General features: G+C 40.4%; 1 protein-coding gene across 3 annotated transcripts in view; it reads left to right on the top strand.

Moving 5' to 3' along the window:
• The window catches only part of NBEA (neurobeachin), a 355,514-nt gene extending 347,825 nt beyond the window's left edge, over nt 1-7,689 (top strand). For all 3 annotated transcript variants that reach the window (XM_081004034.1, XM_081004035.1, XM_081004033.1), the window contains 4 exons: nt 1,091-1,192; nt 2,837-3,033; nt 3,552-3,703; nt 5,874-7,689. In XM_081004034.1, the coding sequence (XP_080860160.1) occupies nt 1,091-1,192; nt 2,837-3,033; nt 3,552-3,703; nt 5,874-5,964 (542 nt within the window). In that variant the 3' untranslated portion in view covers nt 5,965-7,689. The remainder of the gene's footprint in view (nt 1-1,090; nt 1,193-2,836; nt 3,034-3,551; nt 3,704-5,873) is intronic.
• Nucleotides 7,690-22,563: the final 14,874 nt, after the last annotated feature.

Raw genomic sequence — 22,563 nt, forward strand, 5'->3', positions numbered from 1 at the left:
AGTTAGTTAGTTAGTTAGTTAGTTAGTTAGTTAGTTAGTTAGTTTTTTGCTTCATGAAGAAGCATAATATACGAACAAGAGAAATATAGTTACTAACCAGTATCAAAATTCAAAACCTCTCTTCCAGCTTCTAAGAATATAGCAGCTGGCCACTGCTGGCCATTACCCAAGGAACTCTCTTATTGCTTCCTCACTGCAAGTGAGTTCTCATGGAGAAGACCATAACAACTCACCTTGGCAGGGATCGTAATGTCTAATCCAATCTTAGGAAGGAAAACAAGAAGGAAATTTTAGTCTTGCCCAGAGATGTAGGAGAAATTCAGTTCAGTTTGCACTTGAAGGTGAATCTACCACTTCCTGAAACAATACAGAAACTGAAACACAGCTATACTTCAAATTTCACATTTCTCTGAATTTTGCGATTCAGTTCTCCAGCCAAGGAATGTCTATGAAAATGCATGTAAAGTGTGCATTAAAAAGCATAGATTGGGGGAATGTAGATGAAGGAATTGCTTTGCAAAAGTGTGTATGTTAGGCAAAATTATATACAAAGATGCATAAAATGACTCAGTTGGTAGAACACAAGATTCGTAATCTCAGGGTCATAGGTTCTAGCCCCATGCAGGGCAAAAGATTCCTGGACTAGATAACCCTTGTGGTCCCTTCCAACTCTACAATTCTATGATTGTGTGAGTCTATGAAATTCTATAAAAAATTGTTTTGCAAATTGATGTGCAAATGTGAGGAACTGAACTCAGGACTGGAAAAAGAAACTGAAATGGACAGATCTGGCCATCTCTAGTTTTGCCCCAAAGATTTTATTATTCTTGACTATACAGAAGGTTAATACCAGAGAGATCCTTCCCCCAGAAGGTATTACAAAGCCTACTGTTTTTATGTTGTTTCTGAGAATATAGAAAAGGACATTATGAACTCTTAGCTCAAGCCCAACAAAGAGTGAGCCAATCGGTGGAGAAACAGAGGTTCAACGAAAGATAAAAAGTTACAAAGCCAGTTTGAATCTGATTTGTTGCTGATGAATTATATTTTACGTGAGATGTCTTACCTTTTTGTGTGTGATCTGTTTTAGGTGATTATCCTGCTCCCAGAGCCGTTCTGACTGGTCACGACCATGAGGTCGTCTGCGTATCAGTGTGTGCCGAACTGGGACTTGTCATAAGTGGTGCTAAAGGTCAGTTGTCAATTTTAGTCTTACAAATTTGAAACTTCCTCATCAGTAAGATTTGCCTCAGGATAAGTATAATTTCATCCTCCTCTCATTACCCTACATGCTGTATATTTTAATTTCTGTATCCTCTGCAGAGCTTCATCTGCCACCAGCCTGCCTGCTTGTAAACTTCCACCACTGCCTCAGCTGCCATGGGCTGCTATGAGCCCATGCAGGTTTGCAAGCATCCTAGCTGCTGAATTGAAAATTCAATAATTAATTGTTTGTGAATAGTTTCGGCTGGTCTAGTGAAAGTGGAAAGTTTTATTCTTAAAAACTCCTAGGGATGGGAATAGTTTCTGAGGTGTGGAAAATTGAGTATCAATGATGCTTATGAGTGAAGGAAGGACCAGAGGCAGGAAGGCAGTAAATGGGTTTGCCCACGTGCTGCAAACTGTGTGTACAAATCATGAATTTAATGGATGCATCTAAGAAAATGCCTCAGTCATTCTGTGTATTGAATTTGTATGCATGATTCCAGAAGAGCTGCTGTGCTTTTCTGTTGATGCCAAAGGGACAAAAAAGTCCTGTGGCACCTTAAAATCCAACTAATTTATCACCACACAACCATTTGTCTCAAAAATGCTAGTCTGTTGCACAGTATACTTAAAAGCAAGACAAAACTGTGTTATAGTTTACTTCCTCGATAATTTTCATACAATGCTATCCAAGATGTGGCTGAAAGGATGTATTGTTCATTGAATATCTCAGGTTTTGTATCAGAATGACAAATATCTTGCCACAGTAGGGTACGAAAAGAAGTATGTCATCCTCCTACATTCAGAGTCACAAACACAACTATTTAAGATAGCACCAAACTTCAGCTAAAAATTGTCCCTGCTGTACAGATACTAAATGTTTGATAAATATGGACAGGGTGCAATGACTTAGACCGCTGACTTGCTTCAGAAAAATATCATTTTAAACGTTCATACCACAATTGTAAGTGAGGTAGGAAAATGAAGTGGTGGGTGATCCACCACTTTCAAAGACCTCCTGGCTTGCATTAGGCACCAGGGTAAGGGAAACAATGTGTCTCCCTACCCCCATTTTTTTAAATCAACTAATTTGTAACCAGTGGGAAAACTGCCTACACCAGCTCCAGACTTGCATGGTCCTGGAGCCTCTTGGGGAAATGAAATATATCCAAACCCACATCTACTTCATCCGTAGAGCACTGGGGGGCAGCTATAGTAGCATCTATTGCCTGCAGAAACACCACTGGTGGATGTTTCTGTGGGTGTATTGGAAGCCTCTGTGCTAGATGTAACCTCCCCAGCAGCATTTCTCCTGTTTGTTGGCCGGAAGGAACCGCCACCTGATTCCTAACCATTTCCAGCCAGCAGATTTGTGGGCTGGGATTGTTCTGCTCAGCAACGGAAATGTGAACATATACACACACATGTGCACACTACTTGAAAGCGATTCACTGTTTAAATGTATATTTCACTTTGCTGAAGTGCCACTTTAGATCAGAGACATTGTTTCCCCTACACATTCTTTCACTGTTTATATACCACTATGTGCCATCTCTGTATGCATTTGGCATAATTTAACTAAATTATGTGCCTCTCTGTTATATATACTGTATTATTTGTCAATATACAGAAGGACCTTGCCTGGTGCACACAATTACTGGAGATTTGCTGAGAGCACTTGAAGGAACAGAAAACTGCTTGTATCCTCGCTTAATTTCAGTATCTAGTGAAGGCCACTGTATCATCTACTATGAACGAGGCAGGTTCAGCAATTTTAGCATTAATGGAAAACTCTTGGCACAGATGGAGATCAACGACTCAACCAGGGTAAGTATTTCCTCTCAGAACTTATTATGATGTATAACAACAGTAATGCTTGAAGAAGTCTCATGAGAAATTAGGGATCACTGGAAAATTAGGGATCACATTTACTGGAAAAACGTCTCGGCTCTAATTCAATCTAGAATTGAACTCTCTGTTTTTAAAACGGAGCACTTGATGATTCCTGTATATCTGTTTTAGACATACAGATTTTAAAGTGTCTGTGCTTTAAAAGTTTACATGGCTTGACATCTGTCCTCCCTTGACTAGGAGCCAAGACATGAATACAGGGCCCTGAGGAGTCCAATCCATCACTGACACCTCGGAGAGAGTAAAGGGAGTTCTTGAGGTGTTACTGATGGCACCTTTGTTGCAGGGCAAAGTCAGAAATGATCCATGGTGACTTCCAGCAAAGCCTTCTTTGCTCCTGTCCTAGGCTGGACAAGGAAATATCCTCTCACAGAAACTGTTTGTGTTAGTCTACACAGCATTTAATGTCACTACTCATTTTGGCTCATCTGTAGGCTATCCTCCTGAGCAGCGATGGGCAGAACCTGGTTACGGGTGGCGATAATGGAGTCGTGGAAGTATGGCAGGCTTGTGACTTCAAGCAGCTCTACATTTACCCTGGCTGTGATGCTGGCATTAGGGCAATGGACCTGTCTCATGATCAGAGGTAAGTTTCAACGCAAGAGAAGCAGTGAGCCTCTTCAAACTTGCACATTTGATTTGTCCCCCCAGTAATTCAGCCTCTCTTTGAAACACACAATACAATTCACCTCTCCATGATTTCTGGATTAAGCAGTACAGCTTCTAATTTTCTTATTTAATTCTGCTGCATTACGGGAGACTCCTCATGCTGCATTTTCGACTGGGCTCCTACTTCCTTACATTTTAAAGGCGGAGATTATTGTTATTATTAATTAAATCTATATACCACCCTTCATCGTAAGATCTCAGGGCGATTCACAGAATAAAATAGACGATAAAAACACATGTAAATAATTAAAACCAAACAGCAAAACAATACCCCGACCTTCCCATAGACACATTTAAAAGGCTATAGAATAGTAATCAGTCAAAGGCCTGGTTCAAGAGGGATGTTTACGCCTGGTGCCTAAAAATCTATAATGAAGGCACCAGGCAAACCTCCCTGGGGTGATTCTACATATGCATGCTCTCTCCACTACTGAATCTGTATGCATTTGTTTCTTTCCCTACACCCAAACACAAAATGGAGTATGAAGAGCCAGCTTACCCACTTGTGAAACATCGGTTTAATGCTATAAAGCTGTGACCCCCATGGTCAGGATTGTAGATAGTAATGTGGGGTACCAGATAGATTCTCACGCTTGGACCCCCTTGGGATGTTCCGAGTTCAAACCCCTCCTCAGCTATGATGCATGTTAGAAGAGCCAAGCATTAATTTCATGAGCAGCTGATGCCATGGAGCCACTCGGTATCGCTGCTGCTTACCTGGATGGCGTGGCAGCAGGATGGCGGTGAGATCATGGATGTGCAGGCAAACACTGACAGAGCCAATCCAGCATTTCTGCCAGTGAACCTGCACAGCTTTGACCTCACATCTGCCCTGCTCCACCTCCACACCTTTTCGATAAGCAGCAGCAGTACCAGGTTTTTGTGTGTGTCAGCAACTCGTTATTTCTACCTTCCTTCCCCGGCAGGGCCAGCCCACCCATTAGGCAAGGTGAGGCAACCACCTCAGGTGGCAGGATCCACAGGGGCAGATCCGGCCTCCAAGGAATGCATCACCTGCCACTTCTGCAGTAGCACTAATGGCTGTGGCATGTTCCTTGGAGGCCGGATCTGCTGCCTCCTCCTTGGCCCCCACAATGCTGCCTCTATAGCAGTCTCTTGGCAAATGAGAGGATCTGCTGGTCTCCTCCCACCTTAGGGGAGGAATGATGAGTGCTGCACTCTGGGGTCTCCTGAGCTCTGCACCCGCCCAGCATGATTCTGAGTAGGCCCCTTTCCCCCTCCAACAGCTTTTTATTCCTAGTTCAACCACTGGGTAAGGTTGATTTGATTCCAAGCCCCCTTGTTCCTGATGTAGATCTTCACCCACCCCTTCTTCTCTGGGAGGGGGAGATTTGGTGGTTCACCTCAGATGCCTAAATGTCTTGAGCCAGCCTTGTTCCCAGTGTTGTTGTGAAGATGGTCATGGGACTATCCCACTGTACTTCCTTTGGATAAGGGCAGGATCTACATGTGTAATTTTAATTTTAAAAAAAGAAAAATCTGGCTAGCATTCACCATGTTTCATTGTTGGCATGGTTTCAGATTTCATTGACCAAGGCTTCTCATTAGCAGCACACTGGAGGGGAGATGGAGGCAGCCATGGCTCAATGAAAATCCCTAATTTCACTCACTTGCCTACCCAGAAATACATCCGTGTTATGCAGCATGTTAGATGCAGTAGCAGAATATCACATTTCCATCATTGTTCTTGTACAGTAGTACCTCGGATTAAGTACTTAATTCGTTCCAGAGGTCTGTTCTTAACCTGAAACTGTTCTTAACCTGAAGCACCACTTTAGCTAATGGGGCCTCCTGCTGCCGCCGCGCCGCCAGAGCACGATTTGTGTTCTCATCCTGAGGTAAATTCTTAACCCGAGGTACTATTTCTGGGTTAGCGAAGTCTGTAACCTGAAGCGTATGTAACCTGAAGCGTATGTAACCCGAGGTACCACTGTATGTCTAATATGATTCTATGATCTTTGGAATCAGTATAAGTATAGTTTGAGGGTGGAAAAACCTGACTGCTGTGAACATTTTTTAAAGAAATAACTTAGTATGTACAGTTTGTGTCTCTGTCTCTCTTTCAGGACTCTAATTACTGGCATGGCTTCTGGTAGCATTGTAGCTTTTAATATAGATTTTAATCGGTGGCATTATGAGCATCAGAATAGATATTGAACCGGAGTGAAGAACTGAAAGCAAAGGCGAAATTGAGAGCACAAGTGCTACTGAAAGGCATAATCTCTGGTGGAAAAACAAGTCTGCATCGACCTCCGTTGTACATTCCATTACACCCAGCAATAGCTGTCCATTGTAGTCAGCAACCATTTTACTTTGTGTGTTTTTTCACAACCGAACACCAGCTGCTGCAGAAATGAGCTTGTATCATGTAAATTATAATGACTTAGGAGATGTTTTGGTAATTATTTCATATACCTTTGTTTACTGAGAAAAGCTAGTGGAGAACATGTCACAAGAGACTTTTGAATATTCTGAGGAAACTTGTGTCCGGTTGTTACATTGTTTGGGGCCATGAACCTAGCATACATTTCCCATTTCCAGCCTCTTTTCAAGCTGAAAATAATAATAATTAAAAGGATTAAAATAAACTACGTTTGATACTTTGTACATCAGATGCACATCTTAACTTTAAAGGGATACTTTTGTAAAAGTAAAACCTTGTATAAAGAACAAAAAAATGTTTCTTAACTTTATTGTGGAGTTACAACTTGCATGTACTTTAAACCTGAATGTCTTGATGAAACGGCGACATTCACAGGTTGAAGTGAACTGCCTAAGGGCCCAGCTTGCATTTAAGGGTTGAAATGGGGCACAAGCCGCAGTTTTGTCATTGCCACTGAAATATGGTTTGCTCTTTTCAATCTCAAGCCACCCCCACCCCCTTCTAAGTGGAGTTTTTGCTTATGACATGAAGCGTTTGGATATGAAGCCATTGTTTGCCATATTTATGCGTTGTAAGAGGAAGAGAAAATCCTTCCTTTATTAATTTAGTACCGCGATAGAAAGGCAGGAGCATGGAAGAGAGATGAGAGGATGCTCGCGTGCTTAATGACTCCCACCAAAGCAAGAGTGCTAGACTTCTAGATTCATCACATTTGGCATACTGTACATTGCAGGGAGAGAGCAATTAAGATTTTCTCTTCATTTCCTTGGAAATAAAGCTTGGTTAAAAAGGACCTTAGCTTCATTGGGGTTGTTCTTTTACATTCTTCTGAACGTCACGCATTAAGCCACATTCTCTGTTGACGGCACTTCATGTCTGACAATACTGTAACGATGACTATCAGGATAATTTGCCGCACATTCTACGGATCAAGTAACACACCCAGGGGTATATACACTTTACTTCATGTTTCTTCTTTGTATATTTGGTGACTGTATTGTCATAGATGTACATATTGTGTCGGTAGGGCTATGAGGCATGTAACAGGAATGTAATTTTCTCAGACTTTACACTCACTTGCAGTCATTTATTTAAAAAAGATAAAAACAAGGTAACGGATTCTTTGTACTGGCACCAGAAACATATCATTATTTATTGATGTGATTCTTATTTGTTCTCCACCTTGTATTAGTAAGTTTTAGCACTAAATACCTTCTTCATTGTTGTTTGTATTTATAAAATTCTGAAATCATGGGGAATCAATGTAATGATTAAGTTATTCATCATTGGTCTGTAAGCAATATCTTGAGTTTGTAGCTTAGAATTGGGAGAATATTGAACATCTGGAAGATAAGTTCATTTCATCTCAAGATCATGGTGAAATATTTTGGATATATAAATTCCTTAAGCTATTGTAACCATGTTTTATTGCAAAGATGTAAAATATGCCAGATGTGTGTGAGTTGGAAATCAAAATGAAAAATAAAATATGCAAAGAATTCATGGATTGCTTCTCTTTTTATTGAACATTTGACCCAAATGTCATGTTGCTGGTGGAAAAGGAAATTCTAATTTTTAGTCAGATGCATTGCCTGCAAAATTAAATCAGAAAGATGCAATCCATCCATAAGCTCAGGAGTGGTTGGTCCATGGAGAAGGACCCTGGCTAAGAACTCCCAGAGCGACTGCCAGACTCCAGACCCACACCCCCACACAAGTGTTTTCATGGAACATTTCAACCCCCCAAGTGGAAACAATGAAATAAAATAATAAAAATATATAGGAAAAAAGTAACTAAAACATTGCAGAATTCATAAAAGCAAGTCCAATAAATAATTAACAGATTAACAACTCTTAATTATAAAGCAAACTAAACTGCAATCTGAACAATCTGAATTTCCTTATAACTAAATTGGGGGAAAAACAACAGACGAGATAAAGGCAAATCGCTGTGCTCCTAACTTCAGAGGCACAATGCTAATTTAGCAAGAAAGAAAACCCTGTCTTTCCACTGCTAAGATTCCTATAGAAACTCATTAACACTACACAAGTCTTTCTGTTTCATTGGGTACAAGCAAACTATACTTCATCCCTTTGACAAGTTAGTCTGAAAAACATTGCTATAACAATGAAGGTTATATTACTTTGTATTATGCAGCTAAAAGGTGCCTGAAACAGTAATGAAACATATTCTGAATATACTCACTGCTGTTCCACCAACATCAAGGGGAAGATGCATGAACCTTTATTCTATCTATCTATCTATCTATCTATCTATCTATCTATCTATGTTTAGCAAATTTCTAATTTTGAAATACAGGTGACCTAGTCCTTTCTACTGTTCACCCCCTTTGCACAGCCCTCCCCCGCTCCTTCCTCCCTAAGGCACCCTCCACCCAGAAGAAAAGTGGGAGAGAGAGAGACTCTTAGTGTAGGGGAGAAGGTCTAATTAGAGACCCAGAAGCGGAAGCATCCTAATGCTGGCAAGGAATCTTGCAGGCTGCACGTGTAAAGCTACAAGCGCTGCCTGTGAACAGTTGTTATGGAGGAGGCTTGTTATAATACAGTGTATCAGCCCTGCTGACAGGGAAGCAGAGTGTTTGAAGCAAGCCCTTATGCGGCAGGGATAACAGCATCTGTAACACACTTCCTGAGATAAAGGGGAGTTTTGACAACTTCAAGATACATTCTTCCCCATGCAAAAACACACACACAAAAAAAAAACCACCAACGCACTATGGTTGCATATAAATACATAACTTACTCCCGCCCTTACATATAAAAAAAGAACATCTTTTAAATGTAGAGCTTGGTATGCAGCATATAGCTACATTTTCCAATGCGTTTTGTTGTGAAGCAGAAGCTGATACATACCGCTTTTATGTGTCTGGAATTGTGATTTAGCCCAAGTATTTTAACTCCTGTTTTTCAGGAGGTGTGTAAGTCTCTTCCAGTGCAATAAATGAGAGTTACTAAATGTGATTTATTTTGGCCCACTTGTGTCTATGCTTCCACACATACCAAAGCTGCAACATTGGACACAGAGTGATGCGAAAAGTCATGCAAGGAATAGCAAAATAACTGGCAGGGTGGGGCATTAGTGGTTCGCACAGGGCTTGGTTTACCCTCCTCCCAACATCTACCAGTCTATCAAATACAATATCCCCCCCCCCTCATTTGTGAAAGCTTAAGTTGTCTTTCCATCTCTTATCAACTGATTTTGCAATCTCTGCTTTTAAATTATCTAAGCAATTTAAACTGCAAGTAATTGGAAAGTTACCTGGAAAGTCCAATATGGTAATATTTAATTTCATAAGAGAAAACACCAGAAAGATACAAAGTCCAGGTCCAGCATGGAACGGAGATGCTCTCCCTTAAAAAGTGGACATGTTTGGAATATGAAAAAAATATATAGGAGCAAAGAGTCCAGCAAAACACATGTATTGCTGGCAATAAGGCAAGAGATAGGCAAGAGTGCAAATGCTACAATGTTTGCAATGGAAAACAAACATGTTTTTCAATACAACAAGGTGGTACGTCCTTTGGACAATACACATGTTCAAAGGTGAGTTACTGAAGCAGAACAGGGAGACCGCAGAGAAGCAAGATGTGCTTTGAAGGCACTTGAGGGCATCACCTGGCTGAAGCTGAGCCTGTCTGGTTCTGGTCAGTGCTGGATGGGTGACTTCCTGGGAAACAACATGCATGGTGCCATGGCTTTCATAGAAACATAAGTAACTAAAGATAAACCCTGAATGAATTCTTTGCATGTCTCTTCCCCACAGGAGCACACAACCAAACCACAGAAGTGTTAAGAGGTGGGTTCAAGGGTTCAATGACAAATTCAAAATTAATGAATCTCAAAGTTCAGACCAGGACCTTGCAAAAATTCAAATGTAAAATTGTTGATCTTAGAAACAAAATTAAGACAAATCACCACTAAAACAGACTTCTTTAGCTGAGAACTTTTTGTGCCACTTTTCTGATGTTTTCTGGTCCCTTCCAGGTTTGGCGCAATGCACGCATATATGGTTGCACACATATCTGATGCACCTAAAATGGTTGCTGCCTGTAATAAAAAGGCAAGCCCTTTCTGATTTTAAAAAAGGTGACGGGGGGTGGGTGGAACTTGATAGAGGCTGATTTGTAATAGATTCGGGACAGACAAAAGTACTTATTCAGAGTGCATGATTCTGAATATCAACTGCTAGCGGGGTGAGGTGGGGGTAGATGGCTGTTGCTGGCATGCCCTTCTCATGAGCTGCCCAGAAGCAACTGCCTGGCCTCATTTGGCCAAATAATGCAGCAGTAGATAGCACTTTGTTCTAAATCAGTAAGGTAGCTCTTGTGTTCCTACTTTCTCATATCCCCAAAAGCAGGAAATTATGTTCCTACTTTTTCATATCCCCAAGAACAGTGAATTAAAATGTGATTTACCATCATTCCTCTATCCCATATAGGCCAATTCAGCATGGTAGCAATTTACGCTGTCAGAACTCACTGCAAATAAAACATGGCTTTTGTGCAAAATAAATAAATAAAAATAGAGAAACTAAATAGGAATGTTCAGTGACGCGGGCCTAATTAGTGCTTGGAGCAATGAACCAACTACACAAATTTTCTAATCAACACTCATCATAGTCTCAGCGCTAGCTGTTGTGTTCCTGAAGAGTGTGCATTATATTTATGAAGTGATCTGACCATTAATCCTTAACAACGGGCCCATAGAATTCCTCATTCTGTGGAAAAATACACACTGGAAATGCAAAAACCTGTGCTATACACCATTTATTATGTTTAGACAAAAAGGAATGCTCTTTTATATTGACCACAACAGCCATGCAGTTGTGGATAGTGGATAATAAATATCTGGATGATTTATAGACCACTGCGTATCACATGGCATGTCTCACTTTCAGCTTAACAGAAGAAACCATTCTCGGCCAAAAAACATAATTAGCGTGGGGCAACCACCATATGACTTATTTTTCTATTTTAATGCTTCCAAAATGCAGAGGTAGTTAGTTTGTAGCTGTTGCTTTTTCCACTGAGTGTTAGATGATAAATTCCCTATAGTCTAGGAGACATTCTTCCTTTCATAATGCAGCATGTGTGAGGCGGTAGATACCAAAGGTCACCATTCTCCTTCCTCAAATCTCAATAATTCTCTCTCTCTCTCTCTCTCTCTCTCTCTCTCTCTCTCTCTCTGTGTGTGTGTGTGTGTGTGAGAGAGAGAGAGAGAGAGAGAGAGAGAGAGAGAGAAGGAAGGAAGGAAGGAAGGAAGGAAGGAAGGAAGGAAGGAAGGAAGGAAATGGATAGTCACAAAGAGAGAGTTGATTTGTTAAGACAACCATATATAAACTGACCTGGGTATCTATAGGTAGCCATCTGAAGGCAGTTCTGTTTCACAAAGCTTTCAATGTTATATCTGTTTTTGTCTTTCCCCTCTCTGAATTTTGTTGGAAGTTGCCCAGAGTGGCTGGGGTACCCCAGTCAGATGGGCAGTGTAAACAACAACAACTACTACTACTACTACTACTACTACTATTATTATTATTATTATTATTAGTCAACAGAAACCAATGAGCACAAAGCAACATCAGGGGGGTGGGATAAATTGAAGCTCATTATGAGCTTATTTAGGCAGCTGTTCAGTCTATTTATCCAACTCAGGCTGGCAGTACCTCTCCTCAGATGAAGGCACAAGCCTTGCAAAATGTGTACTGATTGTTTTAACTGAAGATGAACCTGGGGCTTTCTGTATACTATCAGCCCTTCCCTCAAGTATAATGGTATTTTTAGAAGTGTAAAATTATTTCCAGGAGACACTGCTCTTCTGCCTGTGAGCCACCCACCATTTTGATAATCCCCAAGTGGACTCACATGATGCTGATCCAGAGCACTGTAGGAATATAAAAATGGCGGCTTCCCACCCACCCACCCTTTCTGCTCTGCAAGTCTGAGCCAGTGGACATGGCAGGAAGTCCCAGTCCAGGGAAGGTGTCAGTGCTGTGGTCTCTCCCAGAGCACAAGAGCCCCAGCCAGTGCCTGAGGAGGCTGGCTGTTGGCATTGACCTTGCACATGCCATACTGCACCATAACACTTGATCATCTTGCCTGGGATGACAAGGCACAACACTCTTCAAATTCTCACACTAAGTTCTTGGGCTGTAAATTAGACAGACCTCCCCAAATCCCCTCAACTTATAAAAACATTCTGTTAAAATATTTACATTAAAAACCAGATACACTCTTCAGGCTTTAGCATTCAGTGTGTGGGAAAATACGTTCATTAACACCATTCATCGATTTAATTGAGCGCATTCATAAAGGCTTTGACAAGCAAGCATTTTGCTTGCTAATTGTAGGGTTGGTTATGATTATAAATGGGCTTAATGTGCAATCTTTCAATAAAGAACTTAGGGAAGGGGAAGGAGAAGAACCATAGTCTCTCACAAACTGCTTGGCAAATATGGAATTCATCTCTTTCATGGGTAGGCAGGCTGCTCAGAAACTTAAAACAAAATTCTGCATAAGAAATCTATTTAAAGGATTGGTCTGAAAGTAGATAGCTTGGGATAAAACACTGAAAGTATCAAACGGTCTTATCAATGTGAACCAGAGATGTATACTACAATAGCTACTTTTGAGCTTAATAAAAATCTTCCCAAAGTTGCAATCTTATGGTCCCTGGTCTTTTATTTCCATAAGATTATATACTGCATGATTTGTAAAAATTCTCAAGGTGGTTTACTAAAGAACAAAACAAGAACATTCATGGTAAAAACAGTGTGAAACTATTAAAAACCTTTTAGAAAATAAAACTAGTGATAAACAAAAACAGATCAAAACACGTCAACATTCTAGATAGCTGGATAGGCCTGCTAAGCAAAAATGATTTTAGCAGGTGCCAGACAGAGTACAGTGAAGGTGCCTGCTTGAAATCAAAAGGCAGGGAGTTCCAAAGTGTAAGATCTTCTTGCTCCAACAGACTTTTGGGAACTGACTGATTTCAATGAAAGGACTGGTGCTGTGCTGCTTTTGTTGTTATTACTGATATGTTTAAACAAATTTTATATATGTGCCTAGTTTTATTTATATCAATGCTTAATTGTATTTTGGGGTTCATTTTCCTAAGTTTTTGGCAGTTCTTGTTTTTATTTGCAAGCCACCTTGAGTCCCATCAGGGGGAAAAGTGGGGCATAAATAAATATACAACAACAACATAACTAATCGAACCACATTTGGAGGGTCATGGGTTTCCCACCCATACCTTATATCAAAAGTTGCATGGGAGCCAACACAGAGGCAATGACAACAGAAGGGACTGAAGAGAGATTTCATATTGTAGCAGCGCCTAAATGTATGAGAGAAAATGGCAAAAAATATTGGAGGGAGGCCCTGGGCTTTTCTGTTCATTTATTTTGAAGTAAAAAACAGGTGAGAAGAGAGCTGCTGGCTATTTTAAAGTTCTTTTTCTCACTCTGTGAACACAAATTTAAGGCAGCAATGAGTCAATGGGTTGTTACCTCAAAACAGGCAACCCCATAAACAGATCAGAAATGTCTGTATCATCATTGTAATAATGGCTGTCACATAGTTAGCTCTGACAGATTATAATTTCATGGAAATATTACAACAGCAACACTCTCATCAATCTCACATACTTGTCTTCCACTCTTGAGGCCACTTACCCTCTGCTAATGCAACTAAATTCACTGAATCTAATCCAGGGTAGGATTGTGGTCTTAATATGTCCTCAACAAAGGATAATTCATCAACATTACCGAATATGGTCACAGTCACACACAACAACTTACAATTTATTAAATGAACCCAGCTGGTAAATGCTTGGTAGACAACAAGCCAGGATGAGGTCCTTTTATTAGCTATAGCTCAGGAGGAACAATTTGGCTCTTCCATCTGAGAATTACCTCAGGCACTCACTAAAGGAAATTCTATAGCAAAGCCACATAATGCAGTCGACATCTAACTCCAAGTTTATATGAGCACAGGTCACAACACCAGTCACCAGAGGGGCTCATAAAGCTTCTTTCCTAGCATAACAAACCATCAATATTTGCCCAGCCATGAATGCCTCAGCTGAAGTCACATTCCCTTTGGCTTTAGGTAACCCCATGCCAGCCTCTTTAGATTTTTCTGAAAAGAGAGTGGCAATAGATACTGGGGTCAGATTTCAGAGGCAATTTTACTTCGTTGATATATAACGTAATAAAAAGACTTCCATTCAGCATTTTTGACTAAAAGATAAATCTCCCCTCAGCTTCCCCCTCTCGCCCAGAATCATAGAATTGTAGACCCGATCCTTCTTATATTTATAGAATTCTGGAGCCCCCTTCTACATAATTAGAGAACTGAAACAATAAAGAACTGGAGTAATGAGAAGTTTAAAATACTAAAGCCTAACAATGAAAGACGTTTTATATTGTTATGCACAAACACCCCACTTTCAAGCAGTGAGAAGTTTCAGGGGATGCTCTAAAACCTGGACTTTTTCAGTAGAAAATTTATACAGGAAACCTGAAATCCATATCTAGTCATATATGTCTCTCTCTCTCTCTCTCTCTCTCTCTCTCTCTCTCTCTCTCTCTCTCACACACACACACACACACACACACACACACACATATATGAGACTAGATACAGATTTCAGGTTTCCTATACCAAAGTTTTGGCCATCAAAGAGAAAAATTTGGATGAATACTTGGAGCTAAGGAGAAAAACTATTAAGGGATCGTAAAAGAGGTGGAAGAAGCCAAGGCTTATTCAGATTTATGAGCTGGTGGAAGTTATTCAGACATATAGAAGAAACTTTGATTATCTAGTCAAGATCAAAGTATTTGCCTTAGCAAAAGTGCAGGGATATCTTTAACCACCACGATTCCCAAGTTATTAATCTGCCTTGTTCACCAAGCTTTTGGGACCTAGGTACTAAGACAATTGCACACACAAAAGTCATCTTTAGAGTATGGAGAATTTTATCTACAGGTCCTGAAAGAAGCACAAGATGCTTCTGAGTGGCAAACTGCTTTATAGAACAGTGCCACACACATTCCTACTGGGTACCCTCAATTGTGTGAACCTGCCACTCACGTATCACTTGAAAAATGCCTCCTAGATAAGAGAGAGATCTTTTTCTGGAGGAAATAAACCAGGTGCTGCCCTGAATGTACTTGAAGAAAGTGTGTAAAGCTCACAAATTTAGATCCAGACCAGACTAAAGCAACTCTTTTACTACAAGAAAAGGGAATGGTGCAAGGCAGCATCAATTATTAGCATCCTGACCCATTCATAACTCTAAACTAAAGAGATAAGAGGTCCCTACTGCTATAGGGAATAACAAGTAGTAGAAATTACATATTCTAGGTGTGGACAGGAATACAGCTCTGATGTGCAGGACCTTTAAGTGAAAACCAGGAAGGAATCTCTTTGCCTCAAGGTTTGCACCTTCCCAAAGTCCTGCTCTCCTGCAGTGCATTGTGTGAGAGCATTCAGACATTTTGGAGCTCAGATTTCTGTCTTTGTACCTCACTCATGTTCTTAAATACACTTTTCTCCTCACAAAATGGAGATCTGAGAAGCAGAGGTTTTCAGGTGATATAACAAGCAGCTGTCTGTTTACTGCTGACACTTTGGTGAAAATATGGGTTCTGTTTTCTTAAACAATGGGATGTTCTGCCAAGCCTACGGGAAAATTGCCAAGGAGGCAAGATAAGAATCTTGCATTGTATTCAATAGGCCCCGTGGCATCACTCAGGCACTCCAACATCCAAGAGTCTCATGCTCTAACAACTGAGCTGTTCCAGGTGCTAATTCTCCAAAATTCTGGAAGGGTGGGTGAGCGGGGTGGGGCGTAGAAATATTAGTTGCATGTTGTAACTACAGTGTAGCTTATTTCATTTTATTCCATTAAATTTATATAGGAAACCCAGTCAGATGGATGGGGTATAAATAATAAAATTGTTGTTGTTGTTATTGTCAGGCCTGGTCGTTGTCCTCTTCAGATCACCACACAAACGCTTCTTGTTCTTTTATAACTTTTTATTGTGTATTAACAAAATAATCTTATAAACAGTTCTTAACTATTATTCCTCAGAGTCACTTATTTCAGATACCTTCTGAGCTCTGCTTCTCCGTGACCAGCACTCTCAAAATGGCGAAGGCGCCTTTCCCTTCGTTTTCCCGCTCTTTTTTCTAACCTCCTGGCTAGAGCTGGCCTGTATCTCCCCTCCTCCGAATCTGAGCTAGAACTTAACCCTTGCCTTTCCTGTGAACAGCCGGTCCCTCCCTGTTGTTCCTCTTGCTCCCTTCTATTAGATTCACTGCTCTCCCTCCCCCCTTGGGGAATGCTTTCTCCCTCTGATAAACAGGAAACTTCTAACTCTTCCCTGACAGTTATTAACCATTTGATTGTTGAAAAAACCTCAAAGCGATTTACAAAAAAGATAAAACAATAACATTATCACTAAAAAATTAACAATAAAATATTTCAGACCATGTTCTATGAAGGAGATTGCAGACTGAATCTAAGGTACTGCTGATATTTGAGATTTCAGGTACACACCTAGGGTTCTGGAATAAAGAAGCAATAAGTGGACTCAGTTCTTGAAAACATTCATTATCTGTGTTACCTAGATCTGTCCCATGCCTTATGTGAAACACGCAGATTCCTGGTTAGGGAGACATAGCTGTTTTTATATTATATTATTATTTTGGATGGTGCGCTAGCTGAAAGAATCTATTGAAGCCAAATTGTGTTGTCTTATCTGTTATGTAGAATTATCCATCTTCGGATGGTAGTAAATTATCTTTCTGTGTTACTGAACTAGGGATGGATGAATCTCTGAAGTAGAGATGGACAGATCAGTCAAAATGGGTTTCACTCGGTTTCTTGCTTTTCCAATCTTAAATTCAATTCAACACACTTCCAAATCAGTTTCTTTCCCCACCCCAGCCCTCACAAAAATTCATCAGCAGTTGTGTATGCATTTTTGCCTAATATTTTGCAAGGAAGTGGTGCAGCAATAAAAAAGCAACTGCTGGCACATTTGCAAAACAAAGCAAGGTCTGGTATAGTTTTAAATCGGATGGGGGACCATGTGTTGAGATTCCTGTATTGCACTAGATGACCCTTGGGTTCCCTTACAACTCTATGATTCTGTGAATCGATTATATTTCCTGGTATAATTCATTTTTAGATATCATTTTAATATATGCATATTTATCCCTAACATACATGTTTTTGGACACATTCCTCTGACCAAAGCTGTGTTCAAATAGCATATATTAATATAAGGGATAACAATGCATATGAAAATATAAAGTAGCTGTCCGTCAGAAAGGAGAGCACAACACAGCCTAGTACAGTTTGCACAGCCCCAGATTTATTACAGAGAGGATGATTGTTTTGGAACAGAGTTCACTGTTACTGTTTCCTACTCACTTACAGGGAATTGGCAGGAATCCAGGCTGAAGTACCGGTGTTCATGTATTGGAACAGCCAGATCCATGCAACTGGCAAAGCTCCCTGAAACTGATTCACCAACAGCTGCATGTCATCTCCGACATGCCAATATTTTAAAACTTGACTCTTGTTTCCCTATTGACAACTTCAGGATGTATGTAGAAGGAATGCAAAGCATCTCTGAAACTGTCTCTTCGATTTGCAGTTTGCAGTTACTTAGCATGCTATCCACCAAGTACTTCCAGTACATAAAAGAGCACTAAAACCCTCCCTTCTGGTCACAGAGATGTTCCTCCATTAGCACCGCAACCCCTTGTGCCCAACAAATGTGCGGGTCAGAAAGCCCTGAAATGGAGCGTTGGAAGCATGGAGCCAGCCTGGGATTCACTGGATCCTGCCCTAGCCTCACTGCCATCACACAACAGCAAGGAGTCCAAACTGGGCCCAGTGGTCCTGCCTCCCACCATCTGCCATGGCTACTCTTGAGCGACAGGGTTGCAGTTACTGTTGTAGCCCCACAACTCCACAAAGCCCTGATTATGGTGGTGGGGAAGTTGGGGGTTGTCCCTTATCACACAGAGATCTTGAGCTTCCAAAATTATTTCAATATTTCTTAAATTTATCTATCACCCCACATCAGAGGAACAAGAGGATTATGGGCTGATTAGCATATAGATGTGCAGCATTTCATAATTTGATCATCTGAAGTCTTGAAGCCTCTGTTGCATGCCTCCATTCCATATTCTGTTTAAGGCAATCCGGGAGCTCTTTCTATTGCTGTTTGACCCCTGATAGCTGCTTAATACAGTTGTCATCACTTGATATTTCATATAATTCCAGGTTGTTGAGGAGCATTTAAGCCAAATACTGGAGGACCAGCAATTAGTACACAGCTCGATTCTAGAAAATTTCATTAACACTGAATTAATTTTATGCTGTAAAGCAGAATTTTGTTCTGAAACTATGGACCACCATAATTAAATTTGCACTGCTTCTTTTGAATCTGCAGCAATAAATTTCACTTTCATGAGCCTAGCTCTGCTTAAAATTGTGCACATTTATCCCCTCGTTCAGTTCTGCTGTGCCCCTAGTCAGAAGAATTCTTACAAGCTGTTTGCCATAGTGTGACCTCAAGAAAAATATACATGTATGAGAATGATTACGTGATTATGCATCTATTTAAGAATGCAAAATCCATGGCTCCACGTGGCCATGCCTGAATGTTTGTGCAGAGGGAGCTAAGATGTCTTTCTTGTTTTCAACATGGTGCCAATGAGAACGTATGAAAGGATATGAAAGAGCACTCCTATAACAACTTCAACACAAAATAAATTAGTTTTTTGGGGGGAGAAGAGCATCCACAGAAAGTCTCACAAGCAACTTTAAAAAGTTAGCAGCTGACTATTTTGAGCATGGTGATTGATAGGCAAAGCTCTGGCCTCTTATTCAGCTCTTAAAGGAACAGAGGCTCTTTCAGGAAAACGTTAGCAGCTGGAGAAATCACCCTACATTTAAAAAATAAATTAAAATAAAATATGTACATCAGGTGGGAAAAGTCCAGATCCAGGTCACTCTGAACTGAGACATTTACAACATCATGAGATTTAAATTAGCCTATAAAAATTTAAGTTCTAAATTGCTGCACCCGAAATATCATCTACATTAATCCTTTGGTTTTCATTATGATTATCTCCTCCTACTTGAAAGTAAAGCCAGGTGTGGCTAACAAAGGATTTGCCAGCCAGCTATCCTGGTCTTAGGGGGGGCATGTTCAACGATAAAAGTGGAATTCATTTAATCAGTTAATCAGGATTCTAACATTCAAATGCCCTATCTGAAGCTTTTTCAAACTGACATTGTGTTGAATGATAGACTTAATGCCACTTGACAGTTTGCCAGAAGCCATTAATTTAATCTCTCAGTTTTGTTTCAGGGCCTGTTAATTTGGCTGTGCCCTTAGAAGGAAGGGGAAGCGTCCTCCTCTGCCCATCCACCCCCAAGTAGAAAAAGGTCACTTGTAACTTTCTCCCTGTTCCACCCCACCCATTTCCCCAGCTTACATGGATTTTTTAAAAACAAGTAGAAATGAAATTAGACCTATGTTTATACAGTCTTTTGCCTGGTCCAGGATTTATTTTTGAAAGTTGGTAAACCCTCCTTCCAATTTAAATTGAATAAGTAGGTGCAGCTGAATAAATGCAGAGGGGGCTGGCCGGCACTCGTATGTTTTCACTTTAAAATTACACAAAGGAGGACATGGAGGAAGCAGAACAGAGATACTGGGAAAGAGGCAGCCATTTATGAAGGCACAAAACTCGCTTTCGGCTCCAATGTTGCCCATCGCGTGGCCAGTGAGGGATGCCCCCTTTCAGCGTCTCCAGAGTGTGAACTTCTATGTCCCAGAGAAATACTTTAAACATTACTACTTTAATGCAGTTCATGAATTTGCAAATGCAAAAGCAGGCCATTAGCAAAAATGGGTGTGGGCAGAGAGTGAACACTGTGCAGCCACATAATTTTGTTTAATGAAGGGCTCTTGTGACGATTCAGTTTCTGTTTCAAAAAATACCTCCAGCACCACGTGCACAAAGCATCTGCAACTCTTCAAGCAAGGGAATTCTGTTTAATTATGCTGGATCCCTGTTGCAAGCACGTAGATAGCCAACCACAAATTCCTTTGTGTGCATGAGGTAATTAAGTTAGTGTATAAAACAAAATTACTAAAACAAAAATCCAAAAGGCATACACAGAAAAACAAAGCCTAAATATTATACACAGTATCAGCTTAAGATTTTGATATTTTGAAGTAAAGGGGAAAGAGAATAAAAGCCAATGTAAAAGAGAATATCTTAATTTTGCTGTATTTTTTCTCTCCCAGCTGCTGGGAGATTAGCAACAATGATCCATTACAGTCATACCTCGGGTTAAATGTGCTTCAGGTTCAGCGTTTTCAGGTTACATTCCGCGGCAAACCAGAAGTAACGGAGTACATTAATTCCAGGTTTCGCCGCTCGTGCATGCGCAGACGCTCAAAATGACGTCATGCACATGCGTGGAAGTGGCAAATTGTGACCTGCGCATGGGCAGACGCACAGACACGGGTTGCGTTCGCTTCAGGATGCAAACGGGGCTCCGGAACGGATCCCATTTGCATCCAGAGGTACCACTGTATTTGTTTGTTACTGCAGAATAAGAAGAAATAATGTAAGTTAAGGCTTACTTTACAATGCATACCCTGACTCTAAACAAATTACAGAAGGCACCACAAGCAAACTTCTGCGCACACAACAGGAATTCCACTTCCCAACTTTACTTCAGAGGTTCCTCCAATCCACTGGAGCAGATTTCGGGTGTGGTAGGTGTTAGCAGACCTTGCACCTTGGATGAATTTGATTAAGGTAATCACTTACAGTTTCTGGAGTTCAAAGGCTTTTTTCATGCAGTAACTATTTATAGATGAGTAGAGATGAGAGAAAGTTGCATAAATATTGTCTGTAGAGAAGAACAAAATTGTTCTGCTTTTAGGGGCGGAGTTAACATAGACAAAGAGGCTTACAAGCATGTGCTGGCTAGATTGCTACACAAACAGTGCCCTCGTGTGGTTTAAAGTACCACATTAACAACAAACTCAAAAGAAGGACATGCATTTGCTTTTATCCAAAAATAGAGAGCTATAGAGGGAGCAGAAACTGATGCCCTGAAAAATGTCTGTTGCATTGTACAGCAGACACTGTTGGATTCATCCACACTAATGAATTCCACTAAGATTAATAAGATATTTGATGGCCACTTACTAAGTCAATTTACCCAGGGGCAACTTACCATACAGCACATACAAACCATACAGGACACACAAATGCTAGTCATTATCAACATAAGAAAATTGTACAATGCCCTGACTTCCCAACCAGCAGGAAGGGGGCTGCTGAATTCTCCTCAGGGTATTAAACAACAACAACAACAACAACAACAACAACAACAACAACAACAACAAAAGTAGTCAATGAAATATCCGTTGTCAACATGCTAATTAACTTCAGCTCAGTATTCCCACTTCATCTGACCAAGGTACTGCAATTTTTATTTAATTTTTATTATTTCAGATATTTACATCCCACTTGTCATACAAATATATCCTAGAAGCTTTACAGTAAGAAATTACAATAAAATACAATTACATAATTGAAATGCTACAGGGTTGATGTTTTAGTGCCTAGTGTCTAATGAGAAGCAATCTTTTCATCTAACATTAGCTGACAACTTACATTTTTCTCTGTTTTAGGAGAAGCTGATCACTATACAGAGGACAAAATGAGGAAATACTTTTGTTGCATATGTAAATTTTTATATATAGGTGGAAATTTAGAAATAACTGCTATATTTTAAATAGAAATAAGATTTACTCCACCATAATAGGGAAGGCTGTGATTATAAGAAAAACACTAGGCCCTAATTTGAATAGTAGAGTGCTTGGTATCTGGTGGGTGTAGCTTGTGTCTGCTCTGGAATCAGCCCCTCCCTTCAGTGTGTGTTCCTTTAAGTTTCCGTTAAGAGGAACCAACTGTATCTCCTTGTTACTTGCCTCATGTTGTATTTAGTTTCTCTCATTATGTTGTTTTGTTTCATTTAGTCATGTCCAACTCTTCGTGACCCCATGGACCAGAGCACGCCAGGCACTCCTGTCTTCCACTGCCTCCCGCAGTTTGGTCAAACTCATGTTCGTAGCTTCAAGAACACTGTCCAACCATCTTGTCCTCTGTCGTCCCCTTCTCCTTGTGTCCTCAATTTTTCCCAATATCAGGGTCTTTTCCAGGGAGTCTTCTCTTCTCATGAGGTGGCCAAAGTATTGAATTCCTCAGTGCCACAAAGCAGCTTATGCTAACCTTGC

The sequence above is a fragment of the Podarcis pityusensis genome (assembly GCF_964106645.2).
Source record: "Podarcis pityusensis genome assembly, chromosome: 4".
NCBI classification, from domain to species: Eukaryota; Metazoa; Chordata; class Lepidosauria; order Squamata; family Lacertidae; genus Podarcis; species Podarcis pityusensis.